The sequence below is a fragment of the Podarcis cretensis genome (genome assembly GCF_951804945.1).
Source record: "Podarcis cretensis genome assembly, chromosome: 7".
Taxonomy (NCBI): Eukaryota; Metazoa; Chordata; class Lepidosauria; order Squamata; family Lacertidae; genus Podarcis; species Podarcis cretensis.
Window position 1 is genome coordinate 36,923,538 of NC_137176.1, and position 23,856 is coordinate 36,947,393.

Here is a 23,856-nt window from a genome sequence, read left to right on the forward strand (position 1 = left end):
GAGCAGGGCCTTTGTGGCTGTAGATGCACATAAAGCACGTGATTAAGGTCAACTATTTCATGTTATGAGGGCATGAATACCTGTGGTGAGATCTGCCTTCTCCAGTATGTACTTCAGCTGGTAAATCAACCAAAGTTGACAAAGGGCCTTTCTGGCATTCCTCTTCACCTGCATCTCTAAACATAGCACTGAGTTGAGGACAGCCTCCTGATTATTCAGTGAGGTTCACTTAGGTGGTTGAAAATAAAACCATCTTGGTTTCCCAATTGTATGCTAGCCTACCTCACAGGGTTGTTTGGAGGATAAAGTGGGGAGATCGAGAACTACCTCAAGCTCCTTGGGGGAAAGGTGGGGTGCAATTAAATAAATAAATACGTTTAATATATTTGGAGGTGATTTCTGTAATATTTCTAAATCAAAAGCAAGAATTCAGGGCCTGGGCATCAAGTGATATCCGAAATGATATTCAGCACTCCTATTCTACCTGTAGTGTATAAAAATAGAACATAAATTTCAGAATGCTATTAGTGATTGATATGTGTGTATTCTATAATTCATCTATTGTGCTTGCTAATAGACCACTTTTTTGTCACATTGTGCCCACAAAGTGGTTCCTGGCATATAAATAAAATTCACACACAAAAAAAACACAGTTTCAGTTGATGGAGCAAGCAGTGCTATGGTACAAATTCTGAAACCCAGGACAACCTAAACAATTTACATGATAGAGAGCTTTGACTTTGCCTCCCCCCGATACATATGGTGGCAATGGAGAAGTATCCCAGTGATGCTTCATAGTATAAGCAATGCATTTGTGGAAAATCTGTTCATGCTGTTCATCAGATTGTATTGTTAATCTGAGCCCACACTGTATATATAAACAAGCTGCCCTAGGGGAGAACTCTTCATCCTGTGATAGGTTGGTTGTCTATATCATCCTGTCCAAAAAAAAGGCAAACAGAATTTAGCCACACTCCCAAGTGCTGATATGTGGCTAAAATATGTGGCCAAATGTCCACCTGTATGGGTTCTGTTTCTCTCTAAGGGCAAGTAAACTCCATGTGTTTAGCTCAGAAAACTTGTTTTTGTCTTGCAGGTAGCAACACAGTTGTTATGGACTCTGTGTTTTCTCTGACTGCTGCTAAAATTAGTCAAATGCCTGCTGGAGATCGGCATTGCTACGGGAACTCTAGTTAAGCTACTGAACTCCAGTTTCTCAGATCTGTGTTTTTAATATTATTCATTTAATGTTATTTTGACTGCTTGCATTGCTCTTAGATTTCATTTATTTTTCTTAGTATTTGCTTTAAAATTATTCTGGTTCTGGAATGCACTATTGCCTCCATGTGCAGCTGCTTCGGTACGTTTTGTCAAAGCCTTCGGCCGGTTAAAAATTGATTGCCATTTATCATGGATGGTGTACTGTTATGTTTTACGTGAAAAATAAAAGGCAGTGGGACATTACATTCCTGGCTAGGAATTTTGGCTTTCCATTTTCAGTGGAAATGTCAGATGTTTTATACTGGATAATTTAAAACCACATGAGGACAGCAGCTTCAGCGAGAGCCTGGAATTCTAATATAGCTCTACACTCTGCCTTGACTCCATTGCTCTGGTGTGACTAGCAATTTGTTAAAGTTTTAACAAACCGGAAAGGCAAAACATACTATAAAATGTAGAGCTCGGACTAATGTGGGATGCGGAGCGCTTCCAGTATTTTCTCTGTTCTGTTTGTAAAGCCAACATGGAAAATGGAAGACAGAAAATGCTTGCAAACCTCTGTTTGCTCTTGATGCTCCCTAGGAAATAGTCAGGTTTATGCTGACTCTACAGAACAGACATATGAGGGATTCTATCCTTGGTTTCATAGTCATTGAATAAATAACCTTGTCTGTACCACTCATTCTGCATACTGTCTTTCAGGAACAGCCTCCCAGAAAAATTAAAACACATCTATTCATAGCAGGTGAGGATAGCAGTAGGAGATCTCTGTACCACTGGACAGAATGAGAGGCTTGAAATATGTTTGCGGCTACTTCCCCATATAAACCAAAGTTTATGGAGGTGGTGAAATATGGTTTGGGAATGTTATTGGCAAGAAGCTAAGAGGGCTTTTCTTTTTGCCATTGTGCCGTGTTACGCTGGAGTTCCATATAAATAGTTCAGGACTTTCCACCAAAATAAGCCGGACTGGGGTGACAGCTGAAAGGTTTGATTTCAGGTTCGATTTCTTCTCTGCGGGGATTACTATGCCTGGCAGCTTTTGAAATTCAAAATAGTCAGCTTGGGTTTCACATTGTATTTGCTATACGGAACTATTGCTTTCCAAATTGTCCCTCTTTATCGGTTAAAAAAGAAGTCCCATCTGTTACTTAGGGCAGCTAGGTTTCGTGAACGTTGCATGTATATATAGATGCTTATGAAATATGTGGGTTTCCAAACAGTAATAGGATGATTTAAGATCCTGTTTCATCATGAAGTACTCTACACTGTGGAAGTACCTTAATTTCTGCTGTAATGGGTCCATGAGAAAGGCCTGGCATGTACATAATACTACATGCAAACAACCAACCATTTGAATGCAGAGTGAAAATTGCAGGAGCCAGTGTGGTGTAGTGGTTAAGAGTGATAGACTCGTAATCTGGGGAACCGGGTTCATGTCTCCGTTCCTCCACATGCAGCTGCCGGGTGACCTTGGGCCAGTCATGCTTCTCTGAAGTCTCTCAGCCCCACTCACCTCACAGAGGAAGGGGAGGAAGGGAAAGGAGAATGTTAGCTGCTTTGAGACTCCTTCGGGTAGTGATAAAGTGGGATATCAAATCCAAACTACTCTTCTTCTTCTTCTTCTTCTTCTTCTTCTTCTTCTTCTTCTTCTTCTTCTCTGGTTCTGTTGCCTTCATGGTAGTTGGTGCTAAGCCCTGGTTTGGGTTTTTGTTACATCCACACCTGGGCATCTGCTTTGTCTTGCCCTGTGTTGCCCTTCAGCGTTACTATTCCCAGTGAAATAAAACAAAACAGAAGAAGAACAATTAAAAACAACACAATCGACAATCAAATTCATCCCAGTATAAACAGCATAGCAGGCAAAGCAGACATAGGGGTTGTTTCGAAATACAATGTTGGTAAGACAGTTCTTTCTGTTCTGGATGGGTTTGCAGACAGGGGTGCTCAGCTTGGGCTGCTGGCTTGTCACTTTTGTCACTGAAAGTCCAAAGGGGTTTCATAGCATGGAGTACCTCCGCTAACCCCAGCTGGTACAACTTGCTGTGTCCCATCTTTCTGGACAGACAGAGCCTGATCACAGTAATCTATGGTCTGTTACTTCCAAATTAGACTGCTGCAATGCATTGTATGTGGGGCTCTCTATGAAGACTGCTCAGAAACTGCAGTTAATGAACAACCCTCCCCCACAAACAGGCAGATTACTAACTGGCTCCCAAGAACGTATATTGCCTTTATCAGAATGCAGCTGCAGATTATTATCCAGCCAGTTGCTAATTCCAATCACTGTTATTTATTATTACTAGAAACAAAACAAGAAGTGAAATACAAGATAAAAATACAAGATTTTGGACATCCAGTGCTCATCTGACTGAGAGTCCTCTTCCTTTAAAATAGCCTTTCTCAACCTGTGGGTCCCCAGATGTTGTTGAACTACAACTCCCTTCACCCCTAGCTAGCAAGGCCAGAGCTCAGGGAAGATAGGAGTTGTAGTCCAACAACATCTGGGGACCCACAGGTTGAGAACTGCTGCTTTAAAACATTTGGCTGTCTGGATATTGCTGGTCTCCAGCTCTCATCAGCTCCTCCAGCATGGCCAATGGTGACGGATGTTGGGAGTTGTGGTCCAGTAATATCTGGAGGGCCACAAGTTGCCCATCCTCAGACTGGAGTAGTACTGCGGAGACTATCAACAAAGCTCACTGGGTTTCCTTAGGCAAGTGACTATTTCAGCCTAGGTTCTCATTGGGTTCTTGTGATGATAAAATGGGGTGATTGGGAAGAATCATATATGCTGCCCTGAGTTCATTGGAGTAAGGGCATAAATAAATTGCAGTCTAGGCTGTGCTGGTGCTGCACCAGGAACCCAATAAGACATACTTTCCCAGCTGGTCTGCCAATTTGGGCCAATTTAGCACCCTCATTCAGGATTAAATCATGAACTATATATGTTTAAACCTGGATGCTTCTCTGGCATCCAGGTTTGACCTCTGCTGGGAATTGTGAGAATGGAGAAAACATAAATGCCTTCGATTGCAAGAACATGACACATGGTGCTTTGGCTCATGGTCAGCTGAGATGGGTCTCATTTGGAAGTTTCAGCTGATTCGGAATGCTAGTGTCTTCCAATGATCATAAAGAGGAAGGAAGATTTGCATCCAGTTTATTGGGAGATGTGCTGGCTCTTAGATGCAATGCTTTTTGAACTTTGGAGTCTTAAATTGTCTGAGCCCTGCAGATATTGAAGAACGTTTCTCAGGCTGGGAGGATGGTGCATAAAATTTCCTCTGCAAAAGCAGCAGGGAGATAGAACAGATCATTATAGTGATATCCTATGAGGTTTGTTATCTATAGGTATCAGCATTGTTTCAGAGTTGGGATCCTCAGTGTGGCACCATGATGCTCTCAGACATTACCCTCACTGCATGTTTTGTTTTGGGTGTTTGGGGTGGTGGTTTTGAGCATAGCTAGTTTTTCTTTTGTGAAGTGGCTATTATGTGCCCACAGCAGTTGCTTAGATTTCCAAATGTAAGCCCAGGCCCCCAAAGGCAGGAGAGCCCTGTTGTAAAGCCTTTAAGAGACAACCTAAACATTGTGATTTGTTGTTATGGTTTCTTTTGTGGATTAGGTAGCTTCAGAACAGAAGAGACTTCGATACTATTTTTAATGCAGTGATTTTGTTCATTTGTATTGTAATTGATTGATATTTGATTTCAGGACAATTTAAAATGTTTTAAATTATGTGCATCCTATTTAGAACATTTTTTGATTGGGCAAGTTAAAATGTGTAATACACATTTTTCTCACATTCTCCTTAAGCTACTCTTACCTGTTGCCACTCAGTTTCTCCTTAGTCTAAAGTTGCCAATAGCAACTTACATATTAGCATTCTAAAATCAAAATATCTCTGGCAAAACCTCCATACCTACTCATGTTCGCTGATTAGTTTTCTTAATCTTACCAACAATAACATCCTGTCCCCGACCTCTTTGCATATGAGGTCAGCTTCAGCTACTAATCTTTATATTACCAGAAATACACTATATGCTCTTAAGCAATAATATTTTTCATCTAATGATTAAATATTCTTTATTTAGATGATTTTCTACTACTTGTCTTGCTCCCATTTGATAACTTAAAAAGCTATGTTGACAAAAGAAAGAATAGTTTATTTGTGTCATTGTATGCCAGAAAACGATGGATGCATACTATGTTTGATGAGATCAGATTGTGTTTTGAAGATTTGATCATACCGCTAACCGCAATTGGGATATGATGTTTGAGATTTGTGACTTGCTCAGAGAAACAAAGACATTAAATGAAAAGGAGAATTGTGTTTTCTCCACTTGAAAATGTGATGTGCTTGTCCTTTGTCCTGCAATTATGGTAAGGCACTAATTTGGAAAGCCCTATTTCATTAGGTGGGGTGTCTGTGTGTTGAGTGTGAGAGCACATGTGTGCAAAATATGTTCACGCAGAAATAAAGGGGGTTGGTAAAGGGGTACTGTAAACAGTTTTGTCAATGCCATGTGTGACCATTCATTTCAACCTTGTGATGGTAGCATTTTTGTGTGTTCTGTTTCATTGATTTTTCCCTCCTGTACATGAAATAACTGCTAATATTGGCTGTCCTTTTATTCTTCATATTAGAGTGGAAATGTAGTTTGGACATAATGGATTATTGATTGGTCTGAGAACAGCAGAAGCCCCAAGGCCTTGTCATCAATGGTACTTACTCTCCCATTTAGAGAATGCATCACTTCATACAGCTCTTTGGGACCCAAATCTGCAGAATATAAGCTTATAATTGTTGATCTTGTAACAGCGGTTTTTAGGGCAAGGAGTGCTTCATTGTTGTTATGAGTTCCCCTCCTCTTCCCATTTGTTCAAAGAATAGCCTCTTTGTCCTGGTAGTAAGATAAGCTGGACCAGGATGTTAATGATGTATTTTAATTCATTCCTTATAGTGCTACAGTGTAGCCAATAAAATACATTTCTTTGTCCCTGGGAGGACAAACAGGACCAGTATACTGAAGCGCAAAATATGTCCTGAGTGGGGGACGGGTCTGTGTTTCTCAGAATACCCTGTAGAAGTGCACAAGAACACCCTCTTCAGATGGATCTCCTTTAGAAAATGCTAAATAAGCTGCTTTATTGGACGTATCACTGTTGTTCTTTTCTTGCTTTCCCTTATTGTAGATATTCCATGGCCAGGAGGCTGCATCTGCTTCATATAGGTGCTTGTTGGTGTGCTTTGTCTCTTCTTTGGGGTTATTGTCTTTGGTGCTGTTTCAGAACAGCTTAAATTACCGGTATGTTCTCCAGAGGTTTAGAGCCCATTCAAAATATCATTAGAACAGAGAAGGGAGAGCGAGTGAGTCAGAAAATGCCACAGGAAAGGATTTTCAGAGTAAGGATGCAGGGTTAATAGCTGCAAATCTGAAAAGGATGTATCCCAAAGTGTAAAACAGGATACATTAATTAAAAAGAAAACACCTACTTCAGTAACACTGGAAACAGAAGTAACTTCAGTTTAAAGAGCACAATCCCTCTTATTTATTTGTAGCATTCTCTCCTTTTCATTTTTCACTTCTACCTCTCTGTTTTGACAACTTATGCTTCAGTTGTGGCTATAAGTAACAAAACACATTTTGTTGTCCGTTTTCTATATATGTATATTTTAAACTGCCACTATTTTTGTTCCAATGGTTTGGGGAAAAGAAAATCAAGGCAATGTCATGCTGACTTTTTTCCTATTGCCTGCATTTACTTGGAAGAACGCAGGTTGCTAGGGTTTCCTGTGAATTCAAGGATATGCTTACTATTTAAAGACAGGCACCCCTTCCCCGCCCCTGTGCATTTAGCTGCTCCAGTGTTACTGAACAGTTGTGTTCCCTTTGGAAGTAAGCAGTATAACAGTGAATTAAGTTGTCCGCAACAGAAGGAAAGAAGAGCCTTGCTGCAGGATTTTTGTCAGAGCAAGGAGGTAAGGATTAGGTATTCCAAATGTGTTAAGTGTTAGAGTTTTACAGTACATCATTTTCTATTTCCCCGATAATGTGAACTGCCTTTGGTGATGAGAAAGGGGCACTGCAAAAGATGGTTTGAAGTGGAATATCAAGGTCTGGGATTCAATTCTAGGGCAGCCATAGGCGCACTAGAGAGGCTGAGGACAGCCATATCAGTCGTGTAATATAGGTCCTATTGGGTTCAGTGCAATGTATTTCTAAATAGGCATGTGAATGATCGCAGCTTCAAAAGTGCATTTCAGTTTTTTGAACTGTTCAGAGCATTCTGGGTGTTCCTCTTGTGCGGTGGTTGAGAGGATTGCCGTGCAAAATGTTAAATTTTCATATCTATCAGAACTGAAAGTTTATTTTTAAACTTGCTTCATTGCTTGAGTCCCCTGTCTGAGCAGATGTTCTTTCAAGGCCAAGGGTGCATGGCTAAGCTGCTGTTGAAATAATGAAAGCCTAGGTTCTTCATATGTTTATATATGAGAATATATTTAAGTAAGTGAAACAGATTGGGTGTATTCACCGTTTCTTTTAACGAAATGCATGCTTAAGTGTTGATGGGGTAAAGGAGTGGGTGTGGTGAGCTGTGGTTGCTAGGTCAACTTTTTAAAGGCAAAACTAAATTTATTCCATATTCTGAAGAAAAGGAGGTTGCCACCAATAAGATATGCTGTACGTATAAACCAGAACAACCAGAACTTGATCTAGTTCAACAACTGGGAAAACATTCTGCTTTGGATAACTTGCTGCAGTAGATTAGTTATCGCTACTGAATGGAGCGGTAGTTTTTGTCCACTGCTATTCAGCATTGCGTAGAACTGGGTAATGTAGGAAGAGATATTCATGAGACCATCTTAATAATGGAGTCTTTACTAGAAGTGGAATATGGTCAAAATTTGCAAGTGGTATTCTTTATGTCTGATTCTAGAATTAGGTGCAGGTTTGAGGAAGCCCAAACACCATGCAGAAAACATTTATGGTGTTTTTAAATGGGGTCCAGGATGGACATTAGCATTGGGTTCTGATTGGATTTGAAGACTCTGTCACCTGTCGAAGGACACAAGGTGCTGGTGCCAGCCCTGGCTGATCATAAATTTGCAACTCTCTCTTCCTGGATACTTCATCAGAGCTTGCAGGGCAGCAGCTGAAGAAGGAGCAAAAAGGGTTTTCTTGTGTGTGTGTTTCTTGTGGCTGATTAGCTGCTCTCCATGTGCAAAGGTCAGAGGGGGCAGGGTTTCTGTTGAGGTAGGTTATTAGCTGTGGGAGGAGCTTATCAGAGCTTGCAGGGCAGCGGCGCGCGCCTAGTGGCGCGTGCAATTTGATCCATCTTTTAGATTTAGGGGAGCTAGTCTCAAACGTTTGTTGGGGGGAGACCTAGGTTTTTATAGGGGGAGTTATTTGTCCTGTCTTCACACTTTTTATGATGGAGGACCGCTGTAGTCACCCCCAACGACACGTTCTCAAGATGGAGGGTGAGGGAACAGCTGCAGTCGCCTGCGGTTCCTGCGCAATGTTTGCCATCTTGCCAAAGGTTGCAGGCAGCTTTACCTGCAGCAATTGCATGTTGATTGCCCTCTTAGAAGACAAAGTCCATCAACTGGAGGAACGTGTAGCTATGCTCCAAAGAATTAGAGAGCTAGAGCTCTTCTTGGAAGCAACAGAGCACACCGTCTCCACCAAGGAGGAGACAGGGGACTCCCCTGAGAAGGAGGCTAGTTCACCAACACAGGAGCCAGATATATGGAGAAATGTGACTCAAGGAAGTAGGAGGCCCAGGGTTCGCTCTGATTGTTTAGAAATACACAATCGCTTTGAGGTCCTCTCCCCAGCATGGAAGACGAAGAGCAGACTCCATTTGAGGATCTCTCCCTCGTTACAGTCGATCAGGTATATGAAGACGAGCAGCAAAGTCAGTCCTCAGGGAATGTGCAGGCGACCTTGGAACGGACAGCTCACGGAAGAACCACGACCAGACCTAAGAGGAGGCGTGTAGTGGTGATAGGGGATTCCCTACTGAGGGGAACAGAAGCAGTGATCTGTGGGCCTGACAAGATGTCTCGGGAAGTGTGCTGTCTCCCCGGGGCTAAGATCCAAGATGTAACTGAACGACTGCAAGGAATCATAAAACCCACTGACAAATACCCCTTCCTCTTGGTTCATGTGGGAACCAATGACACTGCAAGCAATAGCCTCCAGAAGATCAAAAGAGACTACGAGGCTCTGGGCAGGAAATTGAAGCAATTAAATGCACAAATTGTCATCTCATCTGTCCTCCCAGTTGAACAACGTGGCCCAGGGAGAGAGGGAAAAATAGTGGAAGTGAACAGCTGGCTTTGCAAATGGTGTAAACAGGAACGGTTTGGATTCTTAGATCACGGACTACAGTTTCTTGAAGATGGACTTCTGGCAAGCGATGGGCTGTACCTCACAACGGTTGGGAGGAATGTTTTTGCCAAAAATCTGAGAAACCTCATCAGGAGAGCTTTAAACTGACTAATGTGGGGGAGGGAGACAGTGCTCCTGAAGGTAGGAGTCTATCAATTGATGAAGATGATCATCCAAATGTCATAGACCAAATGGAGCAAACAGTACGCAGACCTAGTGGTGGGAGGAAAAAATCCTTAAATAAGAGACACGGGGGAATGATTAATGGACTTCAATGTCTGTACACTAATGCGCAAAGCATGGGAAATAAACAAGATGAGCTTGAGCTCTTGGTACAGCAAACTAAATATGACATAATAGGCATCACTGAAACCTGGTGGGGTAAGTCCCACGATTGGAATGTAATAATGGAGGGATACAATCTATTTCAGAGAAACAGACCAGACAAGAAAGGAGGAGGAGTGGTGTTATATGTCAGGGATGTGTATACCTGTGAAGAGATGTGTATACCTGTGAAGAGATCCAAGATTTAGAACCTCAAAGCCAAAGTGAGAGCATTTGGGTCAACATTAAGGGAGAGAAGAATAACAGTGACCTCATTGTGGGAGTTTACTATAGATCCCCAAGCCAAACGGAGGACATAGATGATGCCTTCCTGGAACAGATGGCCAAGCATGCAAAAGGAAGGGAGATAGTAGTAATGGGGGACTTCAATTACCCGGATATTTGCTGGATGTCAAACTCAGCCAAGAGCATAAGGTCAAACAGATTCCTCACTGGCCTTGCAGACAACTTCATTGTCCAGAAAGTGGGAGAAGCAACAAGAGGAACAGCCATTTTAGATCTGGTCCTAACCAATGTTGATGACCTGGTTAGTGGGGTAGAAGTGGAAGGATCATTAGGCGCGAGTGATCATGCTCTTCTGAAGTTTACTATACAGCAGAAAGGAGCAGCCAAGCATACTAGGACTCTTGACTTTAAGAAAGCCGACTTCATAAAACTTAGGGAAGTGCTGGGTGAGATCCCATGGACAGTAATACTAAAAGGAAAGGGAGTTCATGATGGCTGGGAGTTTGTTAAGAGGGAGATAGTAAAAGCACAACTTCAGGCAATACCAATGAGACGGAAACATGGAAGGTGCCTAAAGAAGCCAGGGTGGCTATCTAAAGAACTTTTAACTGAGTTAAGATTTAAAAAGGATGTGTACAAAAAATGGAAAAGGGGGGAAACCACCACAGAGGAATTCAAACAAATAGCCAGCACGTGTAGACACAAAGTCAGAAAAGCTAAAGCACAGAATGAACTCAGGCTTGCTAGAGAGGTTAAAAGCATCAAAAAAGGCTTTTATGGGTATGTTCGTAGCAAAAGGAAGAACAAAGAAACAGTGGGGTCACTCAGAGGAGAAGCTGGTAAAATGCAAACAGGGGACACAGAATGGGCTGAACTCCTCAATGCCTTCTTTGCCTCAGTCTTCTCCGATAAAGAAAACAATGCCCGACCTGAAGAATTTGGAGCAAATGATTCAGCAGAGGAAACATAGCCCAGAATAACTAAGGAGATAGTACAAGAATACTTGGCTAGTTTAGATGTATTAAAAGTCTCCAGGGCCAGATGAACTGCATCCAAGAGTATTAAAAGAACTGGCAGATGTGATCTCAGAACCACTGGCAGGCACCTTTAAGAATTCCTGGAGAACAGGCGAAGTCCCAGCAGACTGGAGGGCAAATGTTGTCCCTATTTTCAAAAGGGGGAAAGGAGAGGACCCAAATAATTACCGCCCAGTCAGTCTGACATCAATACCAAGGAAGATTCTGGAGCAGATCATTAAGCAAACAGTCTGTGAGCACCTAGAAAGGAATGCTGTGATCACCAATAGTCAGCATGGATTTCTGAAAAATAAGTCATGTCAGACTAACCTGATCTCGTTTTTTGACAGAATTACAAGCCTGGTAGATGAAGGGAACACAGTGGATGTAGCCTACCTTGATTTCAGCAAGGCATTTGACAAGGTGCCCCATGATATTCTTGTAAAGAAGCTGGTAAAATGCGGTCTTGACTATGCTACCACTCAGTGGATTTGTAACTAGCTGGCTGACCGAACCCAAAGGGTGCTCATCAATGGTTCCTCTTCATCCTGGAGAAGAGTGACTAGTGGGGTGCCACAGGGTTCTGTCTTGGGCCCGGTCTTATTCAACATCTTTATCAACGACTTGGATGATGGACTCAAGGGCATCCTGATCAAATTTGCAGATGACACCAAACTGGGAGGGGTGGCTAACACCCCAGAGGACAGGATCACACTTCAAAACAACCTTGACAGATTAGAGAACTGGGCCAAAACAAACAAGATGAATTTTAATAGGGAGAAATGTAAAGTATTGCACTTGGGCAAAAAAAATGAGAGGCACAAATACAAGATGGGTGACACCTGGCTTGAGAGCAGTACATGTGAAAAGGATCTAGGAGTCTTGGTTGACCACAAACTTGACATGAGCCAACAGTGTGACGCGGCAGCTAAAAAAGCCAATGCAATTCTGGGCTGCATCAATAGGAGTATTGCATCTAGATCAAGGGAAGTAATAGTGCCACTGTATTCTGCTCTGGTCAGACCTCACCTGGAGTACTGTGTCCAGTTCTGGGCACCACAGTTCAAGAAGGACACTGACAAACTGGAACGTGTCCAGAGGAGGGCAACCAAAATGGTCAAAGGCCTGGAAACGATGCCTTATGAAGAACGGCTAAGGGAGCTGGGCATGTTTAGCCTGGAGAAGAGGAGGTTAAGGGGTGATATGATAGCCATGTTCAAATATATAAAAGGATGTCACATAGAGGAGGGAGAAAGGTTGTTTTCTGCTGCTCCAGAGAAGCGGACACGGAGCAATGGTTCCAAACTACAAGAAAAAAGATTCCACCTAAACATTAGGAAGAACTTCCTGACAGTAAGAGCTGTTCGACAGTGGAATTTGCTGCCAAGGAGTGTGGTGGAGTCTCCTTCTTTGGAGGTCTTTAAGCAGAGGCTTGACAACCATATGTCAGGAGTGCTCTGATGGTGTTTCCTGCTTGGCAGGGGGTTGGACTCGATGGCCCTTGTGGTCTCTTCCAACTCTATGATTCTATGATTAACCAATCTTAAAATCTTTTGGATGCATTGCACTGTTCACACATTCATGTTAATAACTTGGTGACTGTAATATAATAGAACAGGATGTCTCTTCACCAGCAAAGAGAAGGGCTCATTTTTTCTTAAAAAGCACAACAGAATGTCAAGATATCCTTACAAAACTTGGCTTTACATGATTATACTTATGCTCAGAAGGTAGTACAAGTATCCTTGTCATCCCGTGCAATGGGATTTAAGCAGCCGAAGTGTGTGCAGGCCTCCAGTCTGTATGAGCACTGCAGAAGTTAAGGCATCTCTACCCTTCAATAACTTTTACAGAAAATACAACATTTTGCTCCTGTTGAATTCAGTTTAAAATAACTATCTTTAATGTAGAAGGATTTCAGCCTAAAACAGTTTAACCCTGTTTTGTTGAATGCTCCATGGATCCTTCTTGGTATTAGTAAAGATTTCCAAGTCTACATTAACATTTGCCTAAATAAGATATTACTGTTACTGTTAATTTTAATTGGCCTGTATAAAAATCTTATTGAATTGCATGGTTGCTTTAACAAAAATTCGATGTACTCTTTGCTGTCTCCATTCAGCAGCTATGCTTAAGTTACCGTCAACCGGGATAGAGTGCTGCACTCTACAAAAACCCTTTATCTCTAGGCAAACAAACGTTTGGCTGTTTTTCATTAAATTATACATGTCCATAAAGCCACAGACTTAAAATATTACAGCTCCTTCGAGAAAGGGCTTATTCACTCGAAATTATGTACACACACACTTTTGTTTGGGCTGGAAAGAAAAAGTACGGTTTTTTTATACTTATATTCTTATTTTTAGTAAACTTACAGATACTCTATTTGCCCATGTCTGCAACTACTATGGAAGTATGCTTGTGTAAATCCTCTACTGAACATTCAGTTTGTGAATGACAATATTCAATGCAAAGTCAGACTTTCTGCAGACTGGTGAAAATGTAACATTTTGGTCAAGATGGCAAGAAAATATTAACGGGGGCTATTACAAAGGGAGCAAAAGGAAATGAAATGCTTTGCATTTAGTAATGCTGTGTCCTGTTTTCTGTTTTGGTTCCAGGTCCTGCTTGCTATTTGACTCAAGAAACGCCAATGAATGTTTGTATCCCAAATGCTTTCAAGCAGCTGGAAGAAAACCCAAATAGGAGAATGAAGAGATAAAGGTTCCATCAGCAGGAATGCATGATTGAGAAAGCAACCCAATTTCCCAGCCCGGAACAGGGTTCTGCCCTTTTGACTGATGCTTCTGCGGTGCAGATGGATTGTAGCATAAGCGCAAACATGGAATTACGAAGAGCCTCCAGTCCTCACAAGATGAACAAGAGTGATATGAATGCAAACAAGTCTGTGCTGCACAGCTGCTGCATCTGTGGCAAAAGTTTTCCTTTCCAGAGCTCACTCTCGCAGCACATGAGGAAGCACACAGGGGAGAAGCCATACAAGTGTCCTTATTGTGACCACAGAGCTTCCCAAAAGGGCAACTTGAAGATTCACATCCGGAGTCACAGGACAGGCACTATTAGTCAGGGGAATGAAGTGGAGATGGGAGGAGAAGCACAGCTCAGTGAGATGAGAGTATCCGAAGGCCTTGATGGCTGCACTAGCCCTACCAAAAGCACCTCTGCCTGCAACAAGATATTGAACGGAGAAACTCCCAAAGAAGAAGGCAAGATCTTGCTCCGGAGCAGCAGAAAGGAGTCCTCAGTAGAAGCACCAGTTGGAGAAGACGTTAAGTTATGTACTTTTCCATGTACCTTCTGCAAAAACAAGTTTGAAGGTAAGAAAGAGTTGGAGCAGCACATACATCAGGTCCACAAACCTTTCAAATGCAGGCTGTGCAACTACATGACATTAAGAGAGGAGACTCTGCTAAACCACATAGAAAGAGACCACATCACCACTCAGATTCCAAACGGGGAAACGTACAATGCCGAGAACTGCAAGGCTGAGTCGAGTGCAGGAGAGTTTCCTTGCGAAGTCTGTGGGCAGGCTTTTAGTCAAACCTGGTTCCTCAAAGCTCACATGAAAAAGCATAGAGGGTCGTTTGACCACGGATGCCACATCTGTGGCAGGAAATTTAAAGAGCCCTGGTTTCTCAAAAACCACATGAAATCCCATGGCCCAAAATCTGGGAGCAAAAACAAGCCAAAAAACGATTCGGAGCCTATAGCCACTATTAATGATGTCGTTCAAGAAGAGATGATTGTGACTGGTTTGTCCCTGTATGAAATTTGTACAAAGTGTGGAAACCTGTTTACAAATATGGAAAGCCTAAAAGCACACAATTCTGTACACTGCAAGTCTCAAGGAGCCCGCAGTGAACATAGAGTTGATAGGCTAGTTGACGGGGACCCCCCTGTTGCAAAGCAGTTTTTCTTCCAGTATCTGAAACTAAGGCCATCTGTAGGGACTGATGGCACTCCAAGGGGCCATTCAGGAAAAAGAGTAGCTGAGCTGGATCCAGTCAACAGTTACCAGGCTTGGCATCTGGCTACCAAAGGGAAAGTTGCAGAGCCTTCTGAGTACGTGAAGTATTTAGGATGGGACGAAGTCCTGGCGGATGCTGACGTCACTTACGACAGGGACAAAAGGGAATATATTCTCGTCAGCCAAGAGAAGCGCAAACAAGAGCAGGACTCCTCCAGCTCGTCCAGCATTCCGAAAAAGAAGAATTGTACTAGTGGGCGTTCGGAAAAAAGCAGCCATGTGCAGTCGGGAGACAGCTGCATGCTTAGCCAAGAAGACCTGGAGTATAGGCCGTCCTCGCGCCAGAGCAGAAGAGTGTCTCAGAACAAGTCCACAGAGTGCTTTGAGTGTGGCAAGATCTTCCGCACCTATCACCAAATGGTACTTCATTCCCGTGTGCACAGGAAAGACCGCAGAAGCTGCAGTGAAGGGGTGGCGGCCGCTCAGCAAGATCGGTATAGATCAAATAGTGAGGATGGCGACTCTGGGTCTGCCAGTGGACCGAGCACACCAAGTTCTGCTTCTGGCCCAGATGATTCAGTCACCTCTGGAGTGGGCGAGGAGGGGCCCGAGGATAGTTCAGAGGAAGGAATGCAAGAGCCACCCCCACGTAAGTGTCTGCAACTTTTTTAACAACTTCCTTTCCCCATTTTGTTATTTTGCTTCCTTTCTTGCAATGCTAGAAGAGCTGTTCAAGTACCTTTGACAGGTAAAGTAGGAAACACTGAGTATCCCTCAGAGTTGTTGCTGGACTGCAACTCATGGAATCATAGAATTGTAGAGTCAGAAGGTACACCAAGGGATTTAGTCTAACTAATCTCAGGAATCTCAGCTAAAGCATCCATGAAAGACAGCCACCCATATCATATCATCCCTTCCCTTTGGCCATGCTGGCTGGGGCTGATGGAAGCTCTATCCAGATTAAATTAGTTGAACCTAGGTCCTGATGAAATGTGGGAACATTGTGGAATGTTAGTCATGATTAATGTAAGCTACATTTGATTTAGGTGTGCCTAACGTAGTCTGACTCCAACCTCCAATGCCTTTAAATGGCCGCCTTCAAATTCAACAAACATACCCACAGAGAGCAGTGTGGGAACCACTTGCATTCAGTGTGATTCCAGGCTGCTGGGGAACATGCACAAGTCATCCATAAATTAAAAAACAGAGAAGGTCATTTCAGTAGATCTTTCCCACCAGATGAGCACAGTCCCTCTCGGTGAGATGTGAATTGGGTGAGAAAGACCTGTCTAACTGGCCCCACCCACACAGCTACTTATCCTGCCTGGTGCATTGAACTGCACCAGCACTGCTGTGTGTGTCTCTGAAAAGGACCTTGTATATGATTAAACATACCAAGGTTCCTGATTTGGAATAATTATTCTTGAATCCTCAACGTAACATGGGATGGTTTCCAACCATAGGGAATGACAAGTAGCTGGAATGGGGGCATGCTGATCCTTCTCTCTTCTCATTTGCAGTTTAGCTTCTGCATCTTGCTTGCAAATCCATGATTTGAAGCCACTATGTAGTAGCTACTTTGACTGTGCTAAGAAACCATGGCATTAATTCTTGCCCGTAGAATCAGTCATATGTAAATCTTACACAGGAAATTGTAACATGCCTTTGTTGAATTTGCCTGGTTTTTATTTTTTTAATGAACTAAATGGACATGATGGCAGAAACCCTGAGTTGTTTCCTTTAAAAAATAAAGAGTAGTTAAAATATAGAAAAGGGAGGTGGGAATATGTGTCCATGATTCCATTTTAGAGCACCCCTTTAATAGGCATTCAACACTGCTATCATTATACCAAATGGGTTGTGCTGTTGCAGTGTATCATTAGCTTCTTAGAAGTGTTGGTTTGAATCCAGTTTCATTTATGTCAAAAGATTTAGGAAGCATATTTAGGATACCAGTGCCTCTGAACGATATCATGGTCTTTGTTATCAGTTAATGTGTATCACCACATACAGGATATCTTGTTCCCATTTATGCAATACTCTTCTTGATTCAATAATTGGTGGCAGTCCTGTTTTGCTGATGTAACCTAAAGCACTCAGATTGCCTAACAATTATCAATGAGAGAAGTGTGCATTCTTCTCTCTCTCTCTCTCTCTCTCTCTCTCTCTCTCTCTCTCTCGGTACTGTGCCTTCAAAAGTTGTTTGAAAAACTTGAAAGGATGTAATTAATCTCTCTGGATTACTGTAGTCCTCAGAGTCTGATTCTGGTTAAATGGAACAAGTTATTCTCCAAATAGAAGCAATGTAAATATTTGAAGAAACACTACTGTGGCTGCTTTTGTACAATGTTGTTTTATTATTTTGCATTGTTTATTTCTCTTTGTTTATAAGGCTCTCTTAGATTCTAAGAGAATTTCTTTCCTACAAGTTGTTTATATTTTTGTTTTTGGTTAAACAGTGCTTTCCTACTGACATTTTTGTCCCCTGAGAGTTGGCTGATTAGAGTTTTGAGAGTTTTAGCCTGCTGTTAGGAGCTTCGTTGTAGTAGTAATCTGCACAGTTCAGAACGAAATTTATATAACACTAACTGTCGCTATATTGAAGAGCAATTCACACATTGGCCTGGTTCACATGCCAAATTAAACCTTAATTATAAACGAACTGTGCTTTAATGTGAATGAACAGCATGCTGGTGCATGCTGCCAAAAAGTTCTACTCCTCGCCAGAGTCTGGCTTGTCACGGTGTTCAAAAACTTGTCCTACTGTTTTGTTTTTCTCCAAAGCAAGCCACAAGTGATAACCAAGGTTTGTGCTTGTGATTTGTTGGAGAAAGCAAAGCACGAGCTGTGTTCATGTGGCGCAACATGCTGGTTTGTCATCCAGCAGGGTGGTGGTAGCAGGAAAAAGAGAGGAGCAGAGTAAGAACTTTTCAATGGTACGCACCAGCATGCTGCTTGTGTACAATAAACCATGGTTTGCTTTTAAAACTAAGGTTAATAAAGAACAGAAATCAATCAGAACCCTTGAGGAGTGCACATGTATCACCCACCATTTGCAGACATGTGTTTAAATTGTATCTGTGAAATCTTATATTCCTTTAAATTAATTGAAGTAGGTCTGCTCTTCCATGTTGGCTGATGTTGGATAGAATCCACAGGTTATAGAATGATTTAAACACTAAAAACAGCAGTAGGTGGTTTCTGAACTGTAGCAACATTAGTGTTGCCTGATGTGCCTCATGCTGTTTGCATAAGCTCATATTTACTAGCATCAGCAATTAAGGGTATGATGTATTTATGCTAAAATTAGTTGTTAAACTAACCTGTTCTACCAAACTAAATGAATGTAACTACGAAAGGCATTACCTTATATAAGCCTTTCTGTCACAATCATAGATCATTTTAAGAACCAGTTCTTATGAAAAAGCAAGCACCAATGAGCAAAATAGATCCCCCCCTTCCCTCTTTCTTTTAAATGTAGGGCTTCACTTCACAAATGAATTAGCTGGAATTCAGTGAGATATAGTGGGTTCATTGGTTTGTCAGCTACACTGTGTGTTGCCAAAACGTTTTAAGGGCAAAACAGAGGATAAAATGCTGCTGTTATAGAGTGGAGAGAACCTCTGAGGCACACGGATTGATAATTTATTCAGTTTAGCCCAATGTGTTTTGATTATAGTCTTTGTTAGGGGCGCACTCATGTTTTGCATGTTGCCGGGTGATAGAGAAATCACTCTACAGCATGCAGAAAACTCAGAAGCCCTATGCCCATATTACTTGTGTGTAGACCAGTAGCCTTTTAAGTAAGGACTCAGCTAGGTAAAGGTAAAAGGACCCCTGACCATTAGGTCCAGTCGCAGATGACTCTGGGGTTGGGGTGCTCATCTCGCTTTATTGGCTGAGGGAGCCGGCGTACAGCTTCCGGGTCATGTGACCAGCATGACTAAGCCGCTTCTGGCAAACCAGAGCAGCATACGGAAACACCGTTTACCTTCCCGCCGGAACGGTATCTATTTATCTACTTGCACTTTGACGTGTTTCTGAACTGCTAGGAGCAGGGACCAAGCAACGGGAGCTTACCCCATCACGGGGATTCGAACCGCCGACCTTCTGATTGGCAAGTCCTAGGCTCTGTGGTTTAACCCACAGCGCTACCCGCATCCCTTCAAGGACTCAGCTATACAGCTGCAAATAAAACGTTTTAAGTGTGCTTTAAGTGCAGTATACAATGTGACACTAGATGGCGATGGTGAGCCTTATGGAAAATTCAATGCATTTTTAAAAACGCTTTTAAAAAAGCATTTTCAGACCATTTTTATATGTGTGTAGATTCCACCTAAGTTGTGAGCTGAGGCACGCTTTGAGCCCTCACCTTCAGCATAGCACCTGCTTCTTGCAGCCACCGCATGCTGCACACAGTTGTGTGAGAATCGACAAGCGAGCTCCTGCAAGAGTTTTTGCAAGATTGGGACACCTGTATTACCACATGTCTCTTCATTTGAGCAGGAACTTGCACGCTGAGGTTCCTACACAGAATCGCGAACAGCATCTATGTTTTACATGAAGCAAACACAATGTCAGGGGCAGAGCTAAAAGTACTGATTCCCTACTCATTGTATTGTTGCCTTACACGTGAGCTACATGTGCTACAGGCTAGTGTGTTGTTTTATTTTACAGTACCACAAATTAAGATTGTAATTAAATGCATTGGTCTGAATCTCCTATATATTTTGGAAAGCGGTTTGTCCGTTCCCTTAAGATATCTTGGTGAAATTTTGCATGATGGTTCCTGAGATCAGCAAGCACATCTTTATTCTAAATTTGGAGACAGTTGGATATCTTTTTGAATGGAGATGGTGTGCTGTACTTTTCAAAACTGCACTGATTTTTTTGGGTTTCCTAGAATTCCTGAGCAACTCCGAGTATGAGGCTGCTAGTAAACTCTTAATTACGTGCACCTCATACTCTTTCTTGCTCCTTCATTGCCTTTGCCATTTCTGTTTCATCTTAACCAAACAGTTTCCCCCCCCCCCTTTTTGCTCATATTTAATTTTATCATAAGGCTTTGTGGTGTGAAACCTGCTGTTGTGGTTTCCTCGTTAAGCAAGTGTTTCTAGCTGTTGACCTTTTCACAGTGAAAGGAAAACTCATTTTGTAATTAGAGATGCAATAAGTTGAATCTGTACACCTGACATCTCTAGAAAAATCTTAGTTTGGAAAAATCTTTAGTGGTCGTAAAGTGGTCTTTAAGTGTTGTTTTAGTCAGAATTGTTGAATTTTATTTGCCCTCCTCTCCAGCCTGAGCTATAGTTCACTGTGAGTTCATTGACTCCTTCTGTGTGCAGGTAACCCTTGGGTATATTATGCCAGGGATATTTTTTTTCTCTTATGCTCTTAAGGTTTTGCTGAGGTTCCACTTGTGGGTTTCCCACATGTGTCTGGGTGGCCATGGTGAGAACATTAGCCTGACCCAACAGATTCCTCTTTATTGTATGGATGATGGTGCATGTATGCCATTTTGCCACCATTTTTTTAAAACAACAACAACAACATTTTGCTAGTAATTTTAATAAACACAATACAAACAATTCAATGCATTTAAATGATTCCCAGAGAGAAAGAAAGAAAGTGGAAGGAAAGAGAGGCAAAAACTATATATTGCACCACGGCCAATTTTGGTTTTATGAAGGGATCATGACATCTTCTATATTAATTTTAGTATACTTCAAAGTTATAACAACCAGATATTAAAACCGAAATGTTAGGGAATGGAAGAAGTCAGGAATGGTCCCTATTCCTGCAAAAGCTGATGGTTGAGACCTTTCATGCTCTTTCTTGTTTGTATAATAAGTAAAAACAGACCATATACTGAAGAAGGTGTCCTTTTTTACCTTGCCAATGCTCAACTCTGAGCCTTTGTAGTAACTTTCCATCACCATTTTTGTACTCTTTGGTTGTATGTGTCTTCCCGCCTGGGCTTCAAAATACATCCATTGTTCTTCCCATGTAGCTGTGGTCCACATCTCCTTGACTCCCTGGCGTAATGTGAATACTGTATAGGATTGATCTTCCTGCCTATTGAGATTTAACACCACTTGACCGCATTTTAGGGACCTGTTTGCTTTTTTTGTAGTGGGGTTGGGATTGGGTCCAGGACAAAGCCAGAGAAGTAAAACTTGAGTTACTGGGAACGCAGTCTGTTTAAACGACTACCAGCACAAGTAGTTGTTAAATTCAGAGTCACTGGGAGATGTGCCTAGGTTTCAATTCAGCTTGTATTTCCCTCAGGTTGGCATTTGCCTTTAGGGCTTAATTATGTAGGTAGCACATGATTACTCAAGTTAGTCAAAATGTGCTAACTCAGGTGTGTTAACATGTTGAAGTAGATATGCTGACTCTAATCCAAAGCTTCATGTCAGTGCCAGATCAGTGCAAGCTAATGGAACTGCATGAGTAGAGTTGTCTTGCATGTTGAAATCAATGGAAAAATCATTACTTAAGGTGGGACTTGCAGGTTTGCATGTGAGCTCCTTCATCCATATGGGGCTCTTTAGTTGACACCATAGAAGTGTCTTATTCTCTTGAGTCCTGTTGCAACTCTGGACTCATCTGGAAGCAGCCTTTTGATGCTGTTATTCATAGATCATGTATAATTGAGAAGAGGAGTCTCTCTCTCTCTCTCTCTCTCTCTCTCTCTCTCACACACACACACACACACACACACACCTTCCATTCATTTGTGGTTGTCTAGTTTATCATTTTTGGAGGTGATGGGAAATGCTTTATTTGGTGGCTGCTATAAATAATGGACTTTTAGGAATTACATACTGTTACATATTATTTATATCTTCTATAACTCCATAATTTTAGTTTTAGAATGTTGCTGGCCAAGGCACAACTCATAATTCTTATTTCACAGCTTTGTAGGTTTGTTTAAAAATACAGTTGAGTTTTCTGTCCAGGACTGGAATACATCTCCCCACCATGTATTTGTGGGCATACAAGTCTGGAATAAATATTCAAAATATTTCGGAACTGACGTATCCAGCTGCCTGCAATTTTTCTATACAAAAGCACACACACACACTTCAACGTGTGTTATATATATATATATATATATATATATATATATATATATCATGAGTTTTCTTCTAACTATCTGCACTCTCGTCCATTCAGCCCTAACTATGGTTTGCCTTTGTTTTAGTAAGTGCACTGGGTCATCTTGTCCTTTTTCGCTTCATTTCTCAGTAGATTATCTATAACAACAAAATGAAATATAGGTTGCTATACAGTATACTGAATTCTGAACATTTTAGTGTTAGGGGGCTTTGTAAAATGGTCTGAAGAGTGTGCAGATTTGTGGCATCTAATTAAACATATGCAATTCCCCCCTGTACCATCTGAAGTATTCCCAGATACTATAATTGTAATATGTTGCTTTTGATGGAGTACATTTATTGTATACTGTATTGTTTTCTATTGAATTGACTTATTGTACACTGCCTTGGCGTTATTTTAATGAGAGGTGATAAATATTTTAAATAAATAAATTTAGATATGCATTTTCAGGCTGACAGAGATATGATTTGTCTATTGTTTGGGTTTGAAAAGTTCCATTTCTAATGCAGCCCTGCATTACTGCTATTTTGAATGATGCTAAGACTCAGGGATCCCTGACACACATAGACAGAGCATGCAAGCAATAAAAATCTTATGAGTCTCCCATGAAAATCTATGGAATTTAAGCACTCCTAACTTTATGTGGATTATGCTTAGGGTTTTAGTGAATTCAGAAGGGTATAGGATTCACCATATAACACGACTACTCTTTGTAGCCACTCTGACCCCCCTCCCAGCCCCCAAGAAGTCTGTCTTGTTAAAGAAACAAATAATAAGACTATATTGGGTTTTTCATTACAGCTACAGTGGGGCTACCTCAGCAGATGCTAGCAGCTGTTGCTCTGTTTTGTTTTGTTTTTTACTGACCTTGGTTGTCTTTTTCTCTCCCCCTCTTACTGCATTCAATCTCAACTAAAAATGCCTTATAGGAGCCATTAATCACCTAAATCACACACAAACATTCAGTGAGAAAGAGTTCATTTTTATCTTATCCTTACCAAAGCATTTTTAGTGGGAAGAACTAAAAGGACCTTGAAAATATATGCATGCTTATAATGTTTCTTTGGATTTCCTGTACAGGTTGTGTAGGAAACCACACGGAAATATCAGCAAGACTGATATAGAAGTAGACTGACTTATGGGAGAGCACCAATATTTTGTTCTCTTTAATATAAGCTCCATCCAGTGGGTCCATCCACTGCCATACACCACCGTTCTTGCTTCTGCATCCGCATCCCACGTTGGTTGAACTTTGGCAACCTGTAGGCTCTTGCATGTAGGTTCTTTGTGGAACATCAGGGTTCTAAATTGTGTAGGGGACATACACAAGTAGGAATTTTTCTCCTTGATGCAGATGTTCAATTGCCAACTAGATATGAGAAGAGCCATAGCTCAGTTGCTCCAGAAGTCCCTCAAAAAGGAGAGGCTTAGGGAAGCACAATATAGATGTGCTCAGTGAAAGACCAATGGCCACATTCTGGTCAAAATGTTGAAAATGCAGTCTCAGATTGTGGACGATATTTAAAGTCAAATGTCC

At 41.7% G+C, this 23,856-nt stretch overlaps 1 protein-coding gene across 3 annotated transcripts in view; it reads left to right on the forward strand.

Annotated features, from left to right (window-relative positions):
* ZNF516 (zinc finger protein 516) overlaps positions 1 to 23,856 on the forward strand; it is a 113,308-nt gene that overhangs the window by 36,324 nt on the left and 53,128 nt on the right. For all 3 annotated transcript variants that reach the window (XM_079983739.1, XM_079983738.1, XM_079983740.1), the window contains exon 2: positions 13,831 to 15,846. In XM_079983739.1, coding sequence (XP_079839865.1) covers positions 13,953 to 15,846 — 1,894 coding nt within the window. In that variant the 5' untranslated portion in view covers positions 13,831 to 13,952. The remainder of the gene's footprint in view (positions 1 to 13,830; positions 15,847 to 23,856) is intronic.